A 14,130-nucleotide genomic window follows, 5' to 3' on the forward strand; every position below is an offset into this window, starting at 1 on the left:
CTTTCCAATGTGTGTTAGGGTACCAGCCGGTTCTGGCACCATGGCATCAGAGCCAGATCGAGGCCCCTGCGGTGGATGAGTGGGTGCGGCACTCGGAGGAGACGTGGAACGCTGCACACTATAAGTCCTCGTTTTGTTAGTCGTGTGTTGTGTGTAATTGTTCCGCCTGTCAGCAGGTGCTGTGATTGTTTTGCTCCATTGTTTGGAGAGTTTTCGCGCTTCTTGTATTTTGGTGTTAACGCACGGTGTGCGTAATCGCTCGCCTCCGGGCTCTTTTGAGGCCCGTTTGTATTTCGTTGTCGTCAACTAAAGTCTGTTGGACGAAGCTTCTGTGTCGTGCGCCTGATTCCTGCACCACATCCACATTCAGCATTCTGACAAGGAAATGTATAGGGGATGTTGTTCCCACTGTGACTATTAAAACCTACCCAAAACAGAAACCGTGGATAGATGGCAGCATTCGCGAAAATGCAAACCACTGCATTTAACCGTGGCAAGGTGACCGGGAATATGGTTGAATGCAAACAGTGTATTTAGTCCCTACATAAGGCAATCAAACAGACAAAACGTCAGTCCAGAGACAAAGTGGATTTGCAATTCAACGGCTCAGACACGAGACGAATGTGGCAGGGTCTACAGACAATCACAGATTACAAAGGGAAAACCAGCCACGTCGCGGACACCAACGTCTTGATCCCGGACAAGCTAAACTTGCTTCAAGATGTCCACCATTGTTCCTGTACCCAAGAAAGCAAAGGTAACTGAACTAAATGACTATCGCCCCATAGCACTCACTTCTGTCATCATGAAGTGCTTTGAGAGGCTAGTTAAGGATCATAGCACCTCTACCTTACCTGCCACCCTAGACCCACTTAAATTTGCTTACCGCCCCAATAGATCCACAGACGATGCAATCGCCATCGCACTGCACACTGCCCTATCCCATCTGGACAAGAGGAATACCTATGTAAGAATGCTGTTCATTGACTATAGCTCAGCCTTCAACACCATAGTACCCTCCAAGCTCATCATTAAGCTCGGGCCCTGGGTCTGAACCCCGCCCAGTGCAACTGGGTCCTGGACTTCCTGACGGGCCGCCCCCAGGTGGTGAAGGTAGGAAACAACACCTCCACTTCGCTGATCCTCAACACAGGGGCCCCACAAGGGTGCGTGCTCAGCCCCCTCCTGTACTCCCTGTTCACCCATAACTGCGTGGCCACGCACGCCTCCAACTCAATCATCAAGTTTGCAGACGACACAACAGTAGTAGGCTTGATTACCAACAATGACAAGACAGCCTACAGGGAGGAGGTGAGGGCCCTGGCGGAGTGGTGCCAGGAAAATATCCTCTCCCTCAACGTCAACAAAACGAAGGAGCTGATCGTGGACTTCAGGAAACAGCAGAGGGAGCACGCTCCTATCCACATCGACGGGACCGCAGTGGAGAAGGTGAAAAGTTTCAAGTTACTCGGCGTACACATCACTGACAATCTGAAATGGTCCACCCACACAGACAGTGTGGTGAAGAAGGCACAAAAGCGCCTCTTCAACCTCAGGAGGCTGAAGAAATTCAGCTTAGCCCCTAAGACCCTCACAGACTTTTACAGATGCACAATTGAGAGCATCCTGTCGGGCTGTATCACCGCCTAGTACAGCAACTGCACCGCCCGCAACCACAGGGCTCTCCAGAGGGTGGTGCGGCCATCACCGGGGGCACACTGCCTGCCCTCCAGGACAACTACAGCACCCGATGTCACAGGAAGGCCAAAAACAAAAAATCAAGGATATCAACCACCCGAGCCACGGCCTGTTCACCCCGCTATCATCCAGAAGGCGAGGTCAGTACAGGTGCATCAAAGCTGGGACCGAGAGACTGAAAAACTGCTTCTATCTCAAGGCCATCAGACTGTTAAATAGCCATCACTAGCCGGCTACCACCCGGTTACTCAACCCTGCACCTTAGAGGCTGCTGCCCTATATACATAGACATGGAATCACTGGCCACTTTAATAATGTTTACATACTGCTTTACTTATCTCATATGTATATACTGTATTCTATTCTACTGTATTTTAGTCAATGCCACTCTGACATTGCTCGTCATAATATTTATATATTTCTTAATTCCATTCTTTTACTTTTAGATTTGTGTGTATTGTTGTGAATTGTTAGATACTACTTTACTGTTGGAGCTAGGAACACAAGCATTTCGCCCCACCGGCAATAACATCTGCTAAATATGTGTATGTGACCAATATAATTTGATTTGATTTGAGAGACTAATAGCAATAAGGTACCTTATTTGTGGTATATGGCCAATATACCACGGCTAAGGGCTGTATCCAGGCACTCCGTGTTGCGTTGTACTAAGAACAGCCCTTGGTATATTGGCCATATACCACACCACCTCGGGCCTTATTGCTTAAATAACCATCATATCGAAGTAAACTTGGAGTCACACGATGACATGTTGTGTGGTCCTCCCACTACGACTCGTCGGGGAAAGCATGAAGTTTACTATAGGCTACAAATGAAATAAATGATGATGACCTTCACAGGGTGGTGAAAGTGCAAGTAAATGAGCTTGATGCTGCTTTCCAATAAATATCGAGGGTCTTATCTGGTGACATGATAATAACGTGCCAATAGCTTATATAACGCAACATTTGTTGTGAGAAAACCATCAGTAGAGTTGAAAATGTGATGGAAATCCATTTCACTTGTATTTTTTATTTAACCGCATAAGGTATTTTTGTGTGCACTACGTCATCACGCACAGACTTTTATCTGCAACAATTAAGTCAATTTAATGTAAACATATCAATGGTACTTTGATGCCAATTAGCATTTTCGAATCTGAGAGTAAATAGAGCTGAATATATTGATGAAAGTCACCTTGTCCGAGAGAGATTTACATGGTTATCAAAACGTCACGCCAGGGTAAGCCTACACAAAACACAGCCCTTATTTTAAGTGTTTCTAAAATCCCCTATGGGAAAAATGAATGGTGTAAAAATGATTGGAACCATTTCCCTGGTTGACCGCTAGGTTTTATGGGTATTATGACACCTCCACTGTGGGGCTCTATTTGGATACTAGACCGAGTACAGAGGAGGCTAGTGGGAGGAGCTATAGGAGGACGGGCTCATTGTAATGGCTGGAATGTAATTAATGGAACGGAGTCAAAAATAGGGTTTCCATATGTTTGATACCGTTCCAATTATTCCATTCCAGCCATTACAATGAGCCCGTCCTCCTATAGTTCCACCCACCAGCCTCCTCTGACAGAGTACCTTATGGCCTATTCAGATGATGTTGATGCAGATGTATTTCCTAGATAACACACAAACAAGAGAGACTCCTGTCAACCTGCAGTTCAATGACATGCTGCCAGTCACGCTCACTCACTCACCACAATGTTTGGAAACTTTGTTGCGTCACAGCATGCAAAATACTGCCACATCAGGGATAACGCAGGGAGACAGAGCTAGAGCCTGTCCGATCTTACTACAGTCTACCGACTGTACAGGTGTAATTTCTACGGACTTAATGAACCCCTAGGGTCCATAAAGTGTTACATAGATTTATCAAGGGAATGCTTTTGGATGCACAAGGTAGGCTACTGCAAGCAACTTTTATTATCAGTATTTCAGCATCCTTATTGCAACACTTAAATAGACATTGTAATTTCATTTTCTGTCCTTTACCTGTTTTTAAAATGTGTTGTAGCTATAGCTTATTCATGTACTCTTGTTAGTGAATTAATTTACACTTTTTTTCATTACTATTTTATTCCTAACCATATATTCAAATACCTTTAATTTGCTTGTGTGTTTTGTGCTGTATATATATAAAACATTAGAACATATAATCTCTACTCAAGAGACTCATCTTTTCACACTAGGCCTACTAACATTGGAGTGGAGTTATCAGGATTACATCCCCTGGAATATCACCCTTTCAGCTGGGAATGATGGACAACACAACACCCCCAGCTCTGGATGAAATGAAGGATGTAGAGAAAGAAAAGGAGATGGGGAATGAAGAACAGGATGATGACAATGATGATGGATTTGTTGGACTCTTGAATGATGTCGACCAACATCCGTCCATTGGTGTCAGGACACCCAGTGTGTTTGGTACGGTGAAACCCCAAACCAAACTTCTCTCTACCCCGGACTCACCCTCTAACAGTCTGGAACTACAAGACCATGAAAGAGGACCAGAAGAGAGACCCAGGCATCTGGAAGACACAGAACCAGGCTCTGAACTGCATGCGACTCAAGGCCTTTTGGTTGATATTCAAAGATGTGACAGTGTAGTGCGGGAGAGGGGAGAGGAGAGGGGAAAAGAACAGGAGGGGTCAGAGAGTGAAAGAGTAAAGGATTCAAGGATGAGCAGAAGGAGCGTGAAGGAGAGATGGAGACTGAGGAAGAGGGAGAGGTTGGGAGGGAGCATGCCAGCAGCAAAGACAGAGGGATGGGAAAAGATGGAGAAAAGAGAGCGATGGAGAGAGTGGAGGATGAGAAAGATGGAAGCGGAAGAGGGGATGCAAGATGGATGTGTGCTGAATGAGAGGAGCGAGGAGAGGAAGAGTGCAGAGCAGACAGGTGATAAAGAGACAGAGAGGATAGGGGATAGAGAGATGGAAGGAGAAAGTGCAGGGGACAGAAAGATGGAAGGAGAGAGTGTCAGGGATAGAGGGAAGGATGGCGAGAAGGAAGGTGCCAGCAGCCTGAGCTCTGAGGGGAGCTGTAGTGAAACCTGCTGGTCTCCTTCCTCCCATTCCATCCTCTCCAGGATGCTCATGCACTCCTCTGTCTCATCCTCCTCTTCCTCCTTCAACTGCTCCTCAGCGGAGAGCGATGAGGTCTTCAGCGAAGGAGAGGACACTGCCAGCAAGAGGAGCACCATGAGGAGGGTGAGATTGAGAACTGAACGTGAAAAGAGCAAGTATAGGCCTACTAGATACAGCATACTTTTGGAGATAACAACAATATGTCACTGGTTTCATATCCACTGTAGGCCCACACTGTAAATATCTGTTTCCGTGGATGCCTTTATTCTCCATGAAATAATGTCTGTAATTTCCATCCCCTTCTCAACCCCTCTCTGTCTAACCGCTGTCTGCGATTTGCATGAGTTTGAAAGCGAGCCTTGAGCCTTGACACGGGCAAATTTGAATAGGATTTGCATGGGTCCTATTGATGGAGATAGGGGAGGGGGGAGAGGCTGAGGGGTGTTTCACCTCCAGTCCTTTCCCACTCCCCTTAGTGTAGGCCTACAGTATTCCACATTGCCCATTATGAAGCTAAAGAGAAAGACAATTGAAATAGAAAGTATACTATTTTAAGCGCACATGACAATGAAAATTCTATTTACTCCAGTGTCGCTCCTGGAGGACCTTCCTGACCTTGATGCAGTGGTCAGTGCGTCGGCAGAGCTCATGGGTCCAGCTAGCAGGACATCAAGGCACGTGTCCATTCAACAACACAAACACATCGCTATATCACTTTATATGTACTGTATAACATCTCACCATTTACTCCCACATCATCAGCTCTCCAAATCATTCACTCATTCTGTTACAATGTGAGCATTGAGGCAACTGCAGATAAATTGGTTACTTAGTGATTGTAGAAGTTACAGTTAAATATTGACTACACCTACCCTCCCCTCTCCCCTGCCTCTGTGTTGCTAGGTAACTTCAAGCTGAGTGAAGGGGGCGAGGTGCTGAAGCGTTTCAGTGAGGTGGAGGCTGTGTGTCTTCAGGCCCTCATGGCCGACCCCCTGCGTCCATTTGTACCGCAGTATCATGGCTCGGTCACCAAGGGGAACGAGAGTTACATCCGCCTGGAGGACTTACTGAGGGGCCTGAAGAACCCTGTCATCATGGACTGCAAGATGGGCGTGAGGTACTGTGTGTGTGTGTGTGTGTTTGTGTTTGTGTTTGTGTGTGTGTGTGTGTGTGTGTATGTGTGTGTGTGTGTGTGTGTGTGTGTGTGTGTGTGCGTGTGTCAGAGGAGGCTGGTGAGGGGAGGACGGCTCATAATAATGGATGGAAAGGAATGAATGGAATGGAATCAAACATGGAAAACCAGGTGTTTGATGTATTTGATACCAGGCATTTGATTCATTCTGTTCCAGCCATTACTATGAGCCCGTTCTCCCTATTAAAAGTGCCAACAGCCACCGCTGGTGTGTGTGTGTGTGTGTGTGTGTCTGTAATTAAGCTACTGTTGCTCTCAGGACATACCAGGAGGAGGAGTTAACCAAAGCACACACTAAGCCCACCCTGCGGACTGATATGTACCAGAAGATGGTAAAAGTAGATCCGACGGCCCCCACGGTAGAGGAACACGAGCAGCGAGGCGTGACAAAGTGGCGCTACCTGCAGTGGAGGGATAACACCAGCTCCACCGCCACGCTAGGCTTCAGGATCGAGTGCATTATGGTGAGAGACACGGCTTCAACGCCCAAACCTCTGCTGTCCTCTGATTGGCTAAATGATAACAGAGGGAAATAAACATCAGAATCAAGATCAAGATAATAAGTCTTATTTTGTGCCAAAGTCTTTATTTATTGACTTCAACATTTATATTTTAAAAGTCCTGACTGTTCTCGACCTCTCTGTCTCTCGGGGGGGTCTACTAACTTCACTGGGTTATGTATACTGGGGTTATGTATATTGGGGTTAAGTGTGCTGAGGTTATGTAGACTGGGGTTATGTAGACTGTTGGTGGTCTACAATAGTCCCAGGGTTTTAGGGCCTGATTCAATCAGATCCGCTTTAGACGACATCTGAATAGTTGTATAATGTCGGAGGTGGAACTGCATTTTACATTTACATTTTAGTCATTTAGCAGACGCTCTTATCCAGAGCGACTTACAGTTAGTGAGTGCATACATTATTTGTTTTATTTTTCATACTGGCCCCCCGTGGGAAACGAACCCACAACCCTGGCGTTGCAAACGCCATGCTCTACCAACTGAGCTACATTCCTGCCGGCCATTCCCTCCCCTACCCTGGACGACGCTGGGCCAATTGTGCGCCGCCCCATGGGTCTCCCAGTCACGGCCAGCTATGACAGAGCCTGGATTCGAACCAGGATCTCTAGTGGCACAGCTAGCACTGCGATGCAATGCCTTAGACCACTGCGCCACTCGGGAGGCGTATACATATATATATTTTTTTTCATACTGGCCCCCCATGGGAAACGAACCCACAACCCTGGCGTTTCAAGCGCCATGCTCTACCAACTGAGCTACACAGGGCCCATAAATACATTCATTTATATTGACATCCTAAAAGTGGCACTATTCACTGCACTTTTCCCTAACCTTAAAAATCAACCATATTAATTTCACATTTCGACCTTAAAAAACAATATAATAAAAATAATAATATGCCACTTACAGTCATGCGTGCATACATTTTTGTGTATGGGTGGTCCCGGGGATCGAACCCACTACCTTGGCGTTACAAGCGCCGTGCTCTACCAGCTGAGCTACAGAGGGGTCTATTCATTGCACATCATACCTATCATTCAAATAAATACACCTGACCAACAGTAGGGAGCACAAGGGGCAGTGGAGTGGTTTCTCTTACTTAGACAACCTTGTCCAAATGAAAACCGTTGCCTGCTTTTTAAAGCAATTTCAACTTTTTCTTTGCTTGATCTCCAAGGGGAGGCTATTCCATAGACAAATGCCTGTATAGAAAAACGTGCTCCTCGCAATACTGTTTCCTCTTGGGATTTCACAAGACATAACACTAGCTCTGGTATTGTAACTGTGTTAGTTAAGTTGGTCCACCCTGGAATACAAAGGTAACAAGAACTCCTGTACCCCTATGTGGGTCCCATGGGGGACATTCAGCATATACCTGATAACATTATGTTGCATGACCTGCATTCTCTTTTTCAGCTTTTTTGATAGCCCACTATACCAAGCAGAGCAGGCTTAATCAAAATGACACTGAATCAAGGTTGAGACAAGCAGTTTTTTAACTCTGATGTTAAAATATCTAGTGTTACTATATAAAAATGTCTATTTGTTTGCCATTTTAGAAATAATTTTAGCAGCAATCAGGTCTCCAGAAAGGGATTGATCTAGGAACACACCAAAATAAGTTACATTTGTTTTAGATTCAATCTCCTTGCGTGCACAGTTTACCTTTATCTTGTCAGCCCTAAGCAATCTACGTTTTGTTCCAAACAAAATCAATTCAGTTTTTCCCAAATGTAGCGACAATTTGTTGTCAGTCAACCAATCTCTAACAAAATGCAATTCCTTACTCAGGGTCTCCTCTATGTAAACTGTATCCTTCCCTGAGTCATCAGCATAAAGCAGGAGTTTGCACTTTACTGTATCTGGCATATCATTAACATATATAAGAAATAAGAGAGGCCCTAAAATTGCTCCCTGCGGTACTCCACAGGATATTTCTTTGGCCTCTGACAGAACATCACCAACATTACATACTTGTGTTCTGTTGGTCAGGTAAGACCTAAACCAATTCACTGCTACATCATTTAGACCCATGCATTTCAGTTTCATCAGGAGAATATCATGGTCCACAGTGTCAAAAGTTTTCTGAAAGTCTAACATGACCATACTTGTATAGTTCCCCTTCTCACTTTCCTGCTTGATGTGGTCAAAATAAGGCAAGTATCAATGGAATGAGCTGTTCTAAAGCCAGATTGTAGCCTTGTTTAAGTTCAAACACTGGAATGTGAGAAATCCTAATTATTTTATTGAATTATTTTCAATTTGAGCGTATTTTTTAAAATGTTTTACTCCTTTTTCTCCCCAGTTTCGTGATATCCAATTGTTAGTTACAGTCTTGTCCCATCGCTGCAACTCCCGTACGGACTCGGGAGAGGCGAAGGTCGAGAGCCATGTGTCCTCCGAAACACGACACTGCCAAGCCGCACTGCTTCTTGACACACTGCTCGTCTTAACCTGGAAGCCAGCCGCACCAATGTGTCGGGGAAAACACCGTACAACTGGTGACTGAAGTCAGCGTGCATGCGCCCGGCCCACCACAAGGAGTCACTAGAGCGCGATGGGACAAGCACATCCCGGCCGGACAAACCCTCCCCTAACCCGGACGATGCTGGGCCAATTGTACACCGCCTCATAGGTCTCCCGGTCGCGGCCGGCTGCGACACAGCCTGGGATCGAACCTGGGTCTGTAGTGACGCCTCTAGCACTTAGACCGCTGTGCCACTCGGGAGGCCCAGCGTAATTATTTCTATATAGCCTACACTTTCTCATTCTTAACTTCTAACGCGAGTGGGCGGGTTAGGCTTTGTGACAATGATCACAAGAGCAGCTGCTCACCTATTTGACAGCTCCAACGCAGTTCCACCTCCGACACCGCCAAAACATCAGCAATGCGGGTGTCAGCTATCGCTGGTTAACACTTGATCTGATTGAATCTAGGCCTTAGTCTGTGTTTGTCCCTGTGTGTCCATGTTAGATGGAGAATGGCAGCATACAGCGGGACTTTAAGAAGATGCTCACCCCAGCCCAGGTCACTGAGGCACTCCTCTCCTTCACCAAGAGTCAGCTACACATCCTGGTCAGTAATTCGCCATCAACATCACCTATATTATGTACAACGTACAGGTTTCACACACCTCTAATAATATAGCTAAAATATATCTCCTTTTCACGCTGCACTCTCCCTTCTGGTTCTCACCCTTAGAAGGCCTACCATTCCAGACTTCAGGCTCTGGATGAAGCCCTGAAGGAATCACCATTTTTCAAAGCCCACGAGGTCAGTTCATATTTACCACTTAAACATGTCAACTATCCCTCTACTTAATAATAACATATTTAGCCTCAGAACTAGTCATACAGTAATGTTTTGGGTTCACCTGACAGGTGATTGGCAGCTCGCTCCTCTTTGTCCACGACCGGACCAGTAAGGCAAGCATCTGGATGATAGACTTTGGGAAAACCATCCCGTCGCCCAGCAGTGTGCAGCTGAAGCACGACGTCCCATGGGCCGAGGGGAACCGGGAGGACGGGTACCTGATCGGGCTGGCCACCCTCACCTCTTTCGTGGGTCAGGCCATCAGCCAGGCAGCCTGTAGACAGGAGGAGACACATGGAGAGGAGATGGACAGTGTCCATCTGCAGGAACAGGAACACACACAGACTAAAAGTCAGGGTGGTCAGGACGAGGCAACACAGAATGAAAGTACTTTTGATGGAACAAGAGAGACCACATCAGAACAATACTCACAGGAATGTGTTCTCTAATTGACATGGATGATGTCTGTGGATGATTTGAAGCATTGCAATAGACAGTATTAATGGATAGAATACAGAATACAGGGTGAGTTAAGTTGAACAAGGTGTTTATGGACAACATTTTCTCATTTTTTACAATAAAAACAACCTATTGTACAAACATGTATTTATTTTAATTTTATTTAATCTTTATTTAATGAGGCAAGTCAGTTAAGAACAAATTCTTACTTACAATGACGGCCTACCAAAAGGCAAAAGGCCTCCTGCGGGGACAGGGGCTGGGATTTAAAATAAAAATATAGGACAAAACACACATCACAACAAGAGAGACACCACAACACTACATAAATAGAAACCTAAGACAACAACATAGCATGGCAGCAACACATGACAACACAACATGGTAGCAACACAACATGGCAGCAGCACAACATGGTAGCAGCACAAAACATGGTACAAACATTATTGGGCACAGACAACAGCACAAACGCAAAAAAGGTAGAGACAACAATACATCACGCGAAGCAGACACAACTGTCAGTAAGAGCATCCATGATTGAGTTTTTCAATGAAGAGATGGAGATAAAACTGTCCAGTTTGAGTGTTTTTTGCAGCTTGTTCCAGTCGCTAGCTGCAGCGAACTGAAAAGAGGAGCGACCCAGGGATGTGTGTGTTTTGGGGACCATTAACAGAATGTGACTGGCAGAACAAGTGTTGCATGTGGAGGATGAGGGCTGCAGTAGGTATCTCAGATAGGGGGGAGTGAGGCCTAAGAGGATTTTATAAATAAGCATCAACCAGTGGGTCTTGCGACAGGTATACAGAGATGACCAGTTTACAGAGTATAGAGTGCAGTGATGTGTCCTATAAGGAGCATTGGTGGCAAATCTGATGGCCGAATGGTAAAGAACATCTAGCCGCTCGAGAGCAGCCTTTCCTGACGATCTATAAATTACGTCTCCGTAAATCTAGCATGGGTAGGATGGTCATCCGAATCAGGGTTAGTTTGGCAGCTGGGGTGAAAGAGGAGCGATTACGATAGAGGAAAGCAAGTCTAGATATAACCTTAGCCTGCAGCTTTGATATGTGCTGAGAGAAGGACAGTGTACCGTTTAGCCATACTCCCAAGTTTAGCCATACTCCCAAGCTCTAAACCCTCAGAGGTAGTAATCACACCGGTGGAAAGAGGGGCATTCTTCTTACCAAACCACATGATCTTTATTTTGGAGGTGTTTAGAACAAGGTTAAGGGCAGAGAAAGCTTGTTGGACACCAAGAAAGCTTTGTTGTAGAGCGTTTAACACAAAATCCAGGGAGGGGCCAGCTGAGTATAAGACTGTATCATCTGCATATAAATGGATGAGAGAGCTTCATACTGCCTGAGCTATGTTGTTGATGTAAATTGAGAAGAGCGTGGGGCCTAGGATCGAGCTTTGGGGTACTCCCTTGGCGACAGGCAGTGGCTGAGACAGCAGATATTCTGACTTTATACACTGCACTCTTTGAGAGAGGTAGTTAGCAAACCAGGCCAAAGACCCCTCAGAGACACAAATACAGCCTACAAGAATGGAATGGTCTACCGTATCAAAAGCTTTGGCCAAGTCAATACAAATAGCAGCACAACATTGCTTAGAATCAAGGGCAATGGTGACATCATTTAGGACCTTTAAGGTTGCAGTGACACATCCATAACCTGAGCGGAAACCAGATTGCATACCAGAGAGAATACTATAGACATCAAGAAAGCCAGTCAGTTGATTATTGACAAGTTTTTTCAACACTTTTGTTAAACAGGGCAAAATAGAAATTGGCCTATAACAGTTAGGATCAGCTTGATCGCCCCCTTTAAATAAAGGACGCACCGTGGCTGCCTTCCAAGCAATGGGAACCTCCCCAGAGAGGAGAGACAGGTTAAAAAGGTCAGAGATAGGCTTGGCGATGATAGGGGCTGCAACCTTAAAGAAGAAAGGATCTAAACCATCTGACCCAGATGTTTTTTTGGGGTCAAGTTTAAGGAGCTCCTTTAGCACCTCAGACTCAGTGACCGCCTGCAGGGAGAAACTTTGTAGTGGGCAGGAGAAAAAGAGGGAGGAGTATCGAGGCTAGTCGCATTAGAAGGGGTGGGAGATGAGGAAATGTTGGACGGGCAATGAGGCATGGCTGAGTTAAATAGGAATCCCGACATAATGAAGTGGTGATTAAAGAGCTCCTTGTCAGTAACAAGCACATCATCAACATTAAGGGACATGGGCAGCTGTGAGGAGGAGGGTTTATTCTCCAGGTCTTTAACCATTTTCCAGAACTTCTTGGGGTTAGACCCACAGAGAGAGAACTGCTCCTTAAAGTAACTAACTTTGGCCTTCCGGATAGCCTGAGTGCACTTATTTCTCATTTGCCTGAACAAGAGCCAGTCAGCCTGAGTATGCGTGTGCCGAGGCTTTCACCAAATTGAATTCTTGAGGTGGAGTAACTCTGCCAGATCACGGTCGAACCAGGAGCTGAACCTGTTTTTAATTATCTTTTTTTTATGGGGGCATGTTTGTTAACAATACCACTGAAAATATAAAAAAAGGTCAAAGCGTCTTCGACAGAGGGGATCACGCTGATTCTATACCAATTTACAGAGGCCAGGTCATGAAGGAAGGCTTGCTCATTCAAGTTTTTTAGCAAGCGTCTATGACAAATCAGGACAGGTCATTTCACTGAGCAGCCATTACGAACACAGGCTGTAAAACAGTGATCACTAAGGTCATTACAGAAAACACCAGACTGATACCTATCAGGATTATTTGTGAGGATAACATCAAGAAGAGTAGCCTTTTCTGGGTGTTTGGAGTCATACCTTGTGGGATTGGTAATAATCTGAGAATGATTTAGGGAGTCCCATTGCTTTAGGACTTGGTCAGGTGGTTTAAGCATGTGCCAGTTTAGGTCACCTAGCAGGACAAATTCAGACTTAGTGTAAGGGGCCAGGAGAGAGCTTAGGGCAGGTAGGGTACAGGCCGGTGCTGACGGAGGACGATAACACCCAGCAACAGTCAACAAAGAGCTATTTGAAAGTGTAATGCTTAAAACAAGCAAATCAAATTGTTTGGGGACAGACTTGGTGGAGACAACCGAGCACTGAAGGTGTTCCTTGGAAAAGATTGCCACTCCACCAACTTTGGAAGATCTGTCTTGACAAAAAAGGTTATAACCAGAAAGGTTAACATCAGTGTTTAAAACACTCTTCCTTAACCACGTCTCAGTAATGACCAACACATCTGGATTGGAGCTGTGAACCCACACTTTCAATTGATCAATTTTAGGTAATAAGCTTCTAGTGTTAACGTGCAGAAAACCCAGGCTAATCTATAGACAGAAAACAAATGCCTCATCTATAGACATCATATTGACAGTTATCAATGTGTTCTAACTCAAATTTGTCTGGTTCGTCTCATTTGCTTGTGCCATTGAGGAAATTCAATTTGAATAGCCACAGTAGATACTCCAGGCTTTGTGGTGGCGGTTATCTCCTGAACCATCACGGCAGGACAGGTGAGGTAGGCTAGCACCCAAAATCAACAGATGCAGCCAACAAAAACATGGTCTTTCATTAAATTTATTTAATTACAAATTTTTGCAGCATTACATCTGTGCCACATGTGGGCAAAGTTGACAGGAATTGTCTTTACTGCTCAATGGATGTCCCTGAGCCCTCTTACCCTGCAGGTAGGGCGCATGCGCAAACCACTCACAAGGGGGCATTGTTTAAAGTCATCAGGGACTGGGCAATATCAATTTTGTCCCTATCGAAAATGTGATATTGTATTCGCCATTTCATCATCACAACTTATCTTGCTAAAACTAAACAATTTGACTAGCATTT

The 14,130-nt window shown here is 45.3% G+C and overlaps 1 protein-coding gene across 1 annotated transcript; it reads left to right on the forward strand.

Annotated features, from left to right (window-relative positions):
* Nucleotides 1–4,211: 4,211 nt before the first annotated feature.
* On the forward strand, nt 4,212–10,360 carry LOC311107243 (inositol-trisphosphate 3-kinase B; the record flags this gene model as incomplete). The annotated part of the gene is made up of 8 exons (XM_084149727.1): nt 4,212–4,318; nt 4,801–4,921; nt 5,388–5,472; nt 5,702–5,915; nt 6,250–6,454; nt 9,485–9,586; nt 9,713–9,784; nt 9,892–10,360. 8 exons carry the CDS (start codon nt 4,212–4,214, stop codon nt 10,270–10,272), a joined length of 1,287 nt encoding a protein of 428 aa, XP_084005853.1. The 3' UTR covers nt 10,273–10,360.
* Nucleotides 10,361–14,130: the final 3,770 nt, after the last annotated feature.

This window comes from Coregonus lavaretus (genome assembly GCF_964263955.1).
Source record: "Coregonus lavaretus genome assembly, chromosome: 32".
In the NCBI taxonomy this organism is placed as follows: domain Eukaryota; kingdom Metazoa; phylum Chordata; class Actinopteri; order Salmoniformes; family Salmonidae; genus Coregonus; species Coregonus lavaretus.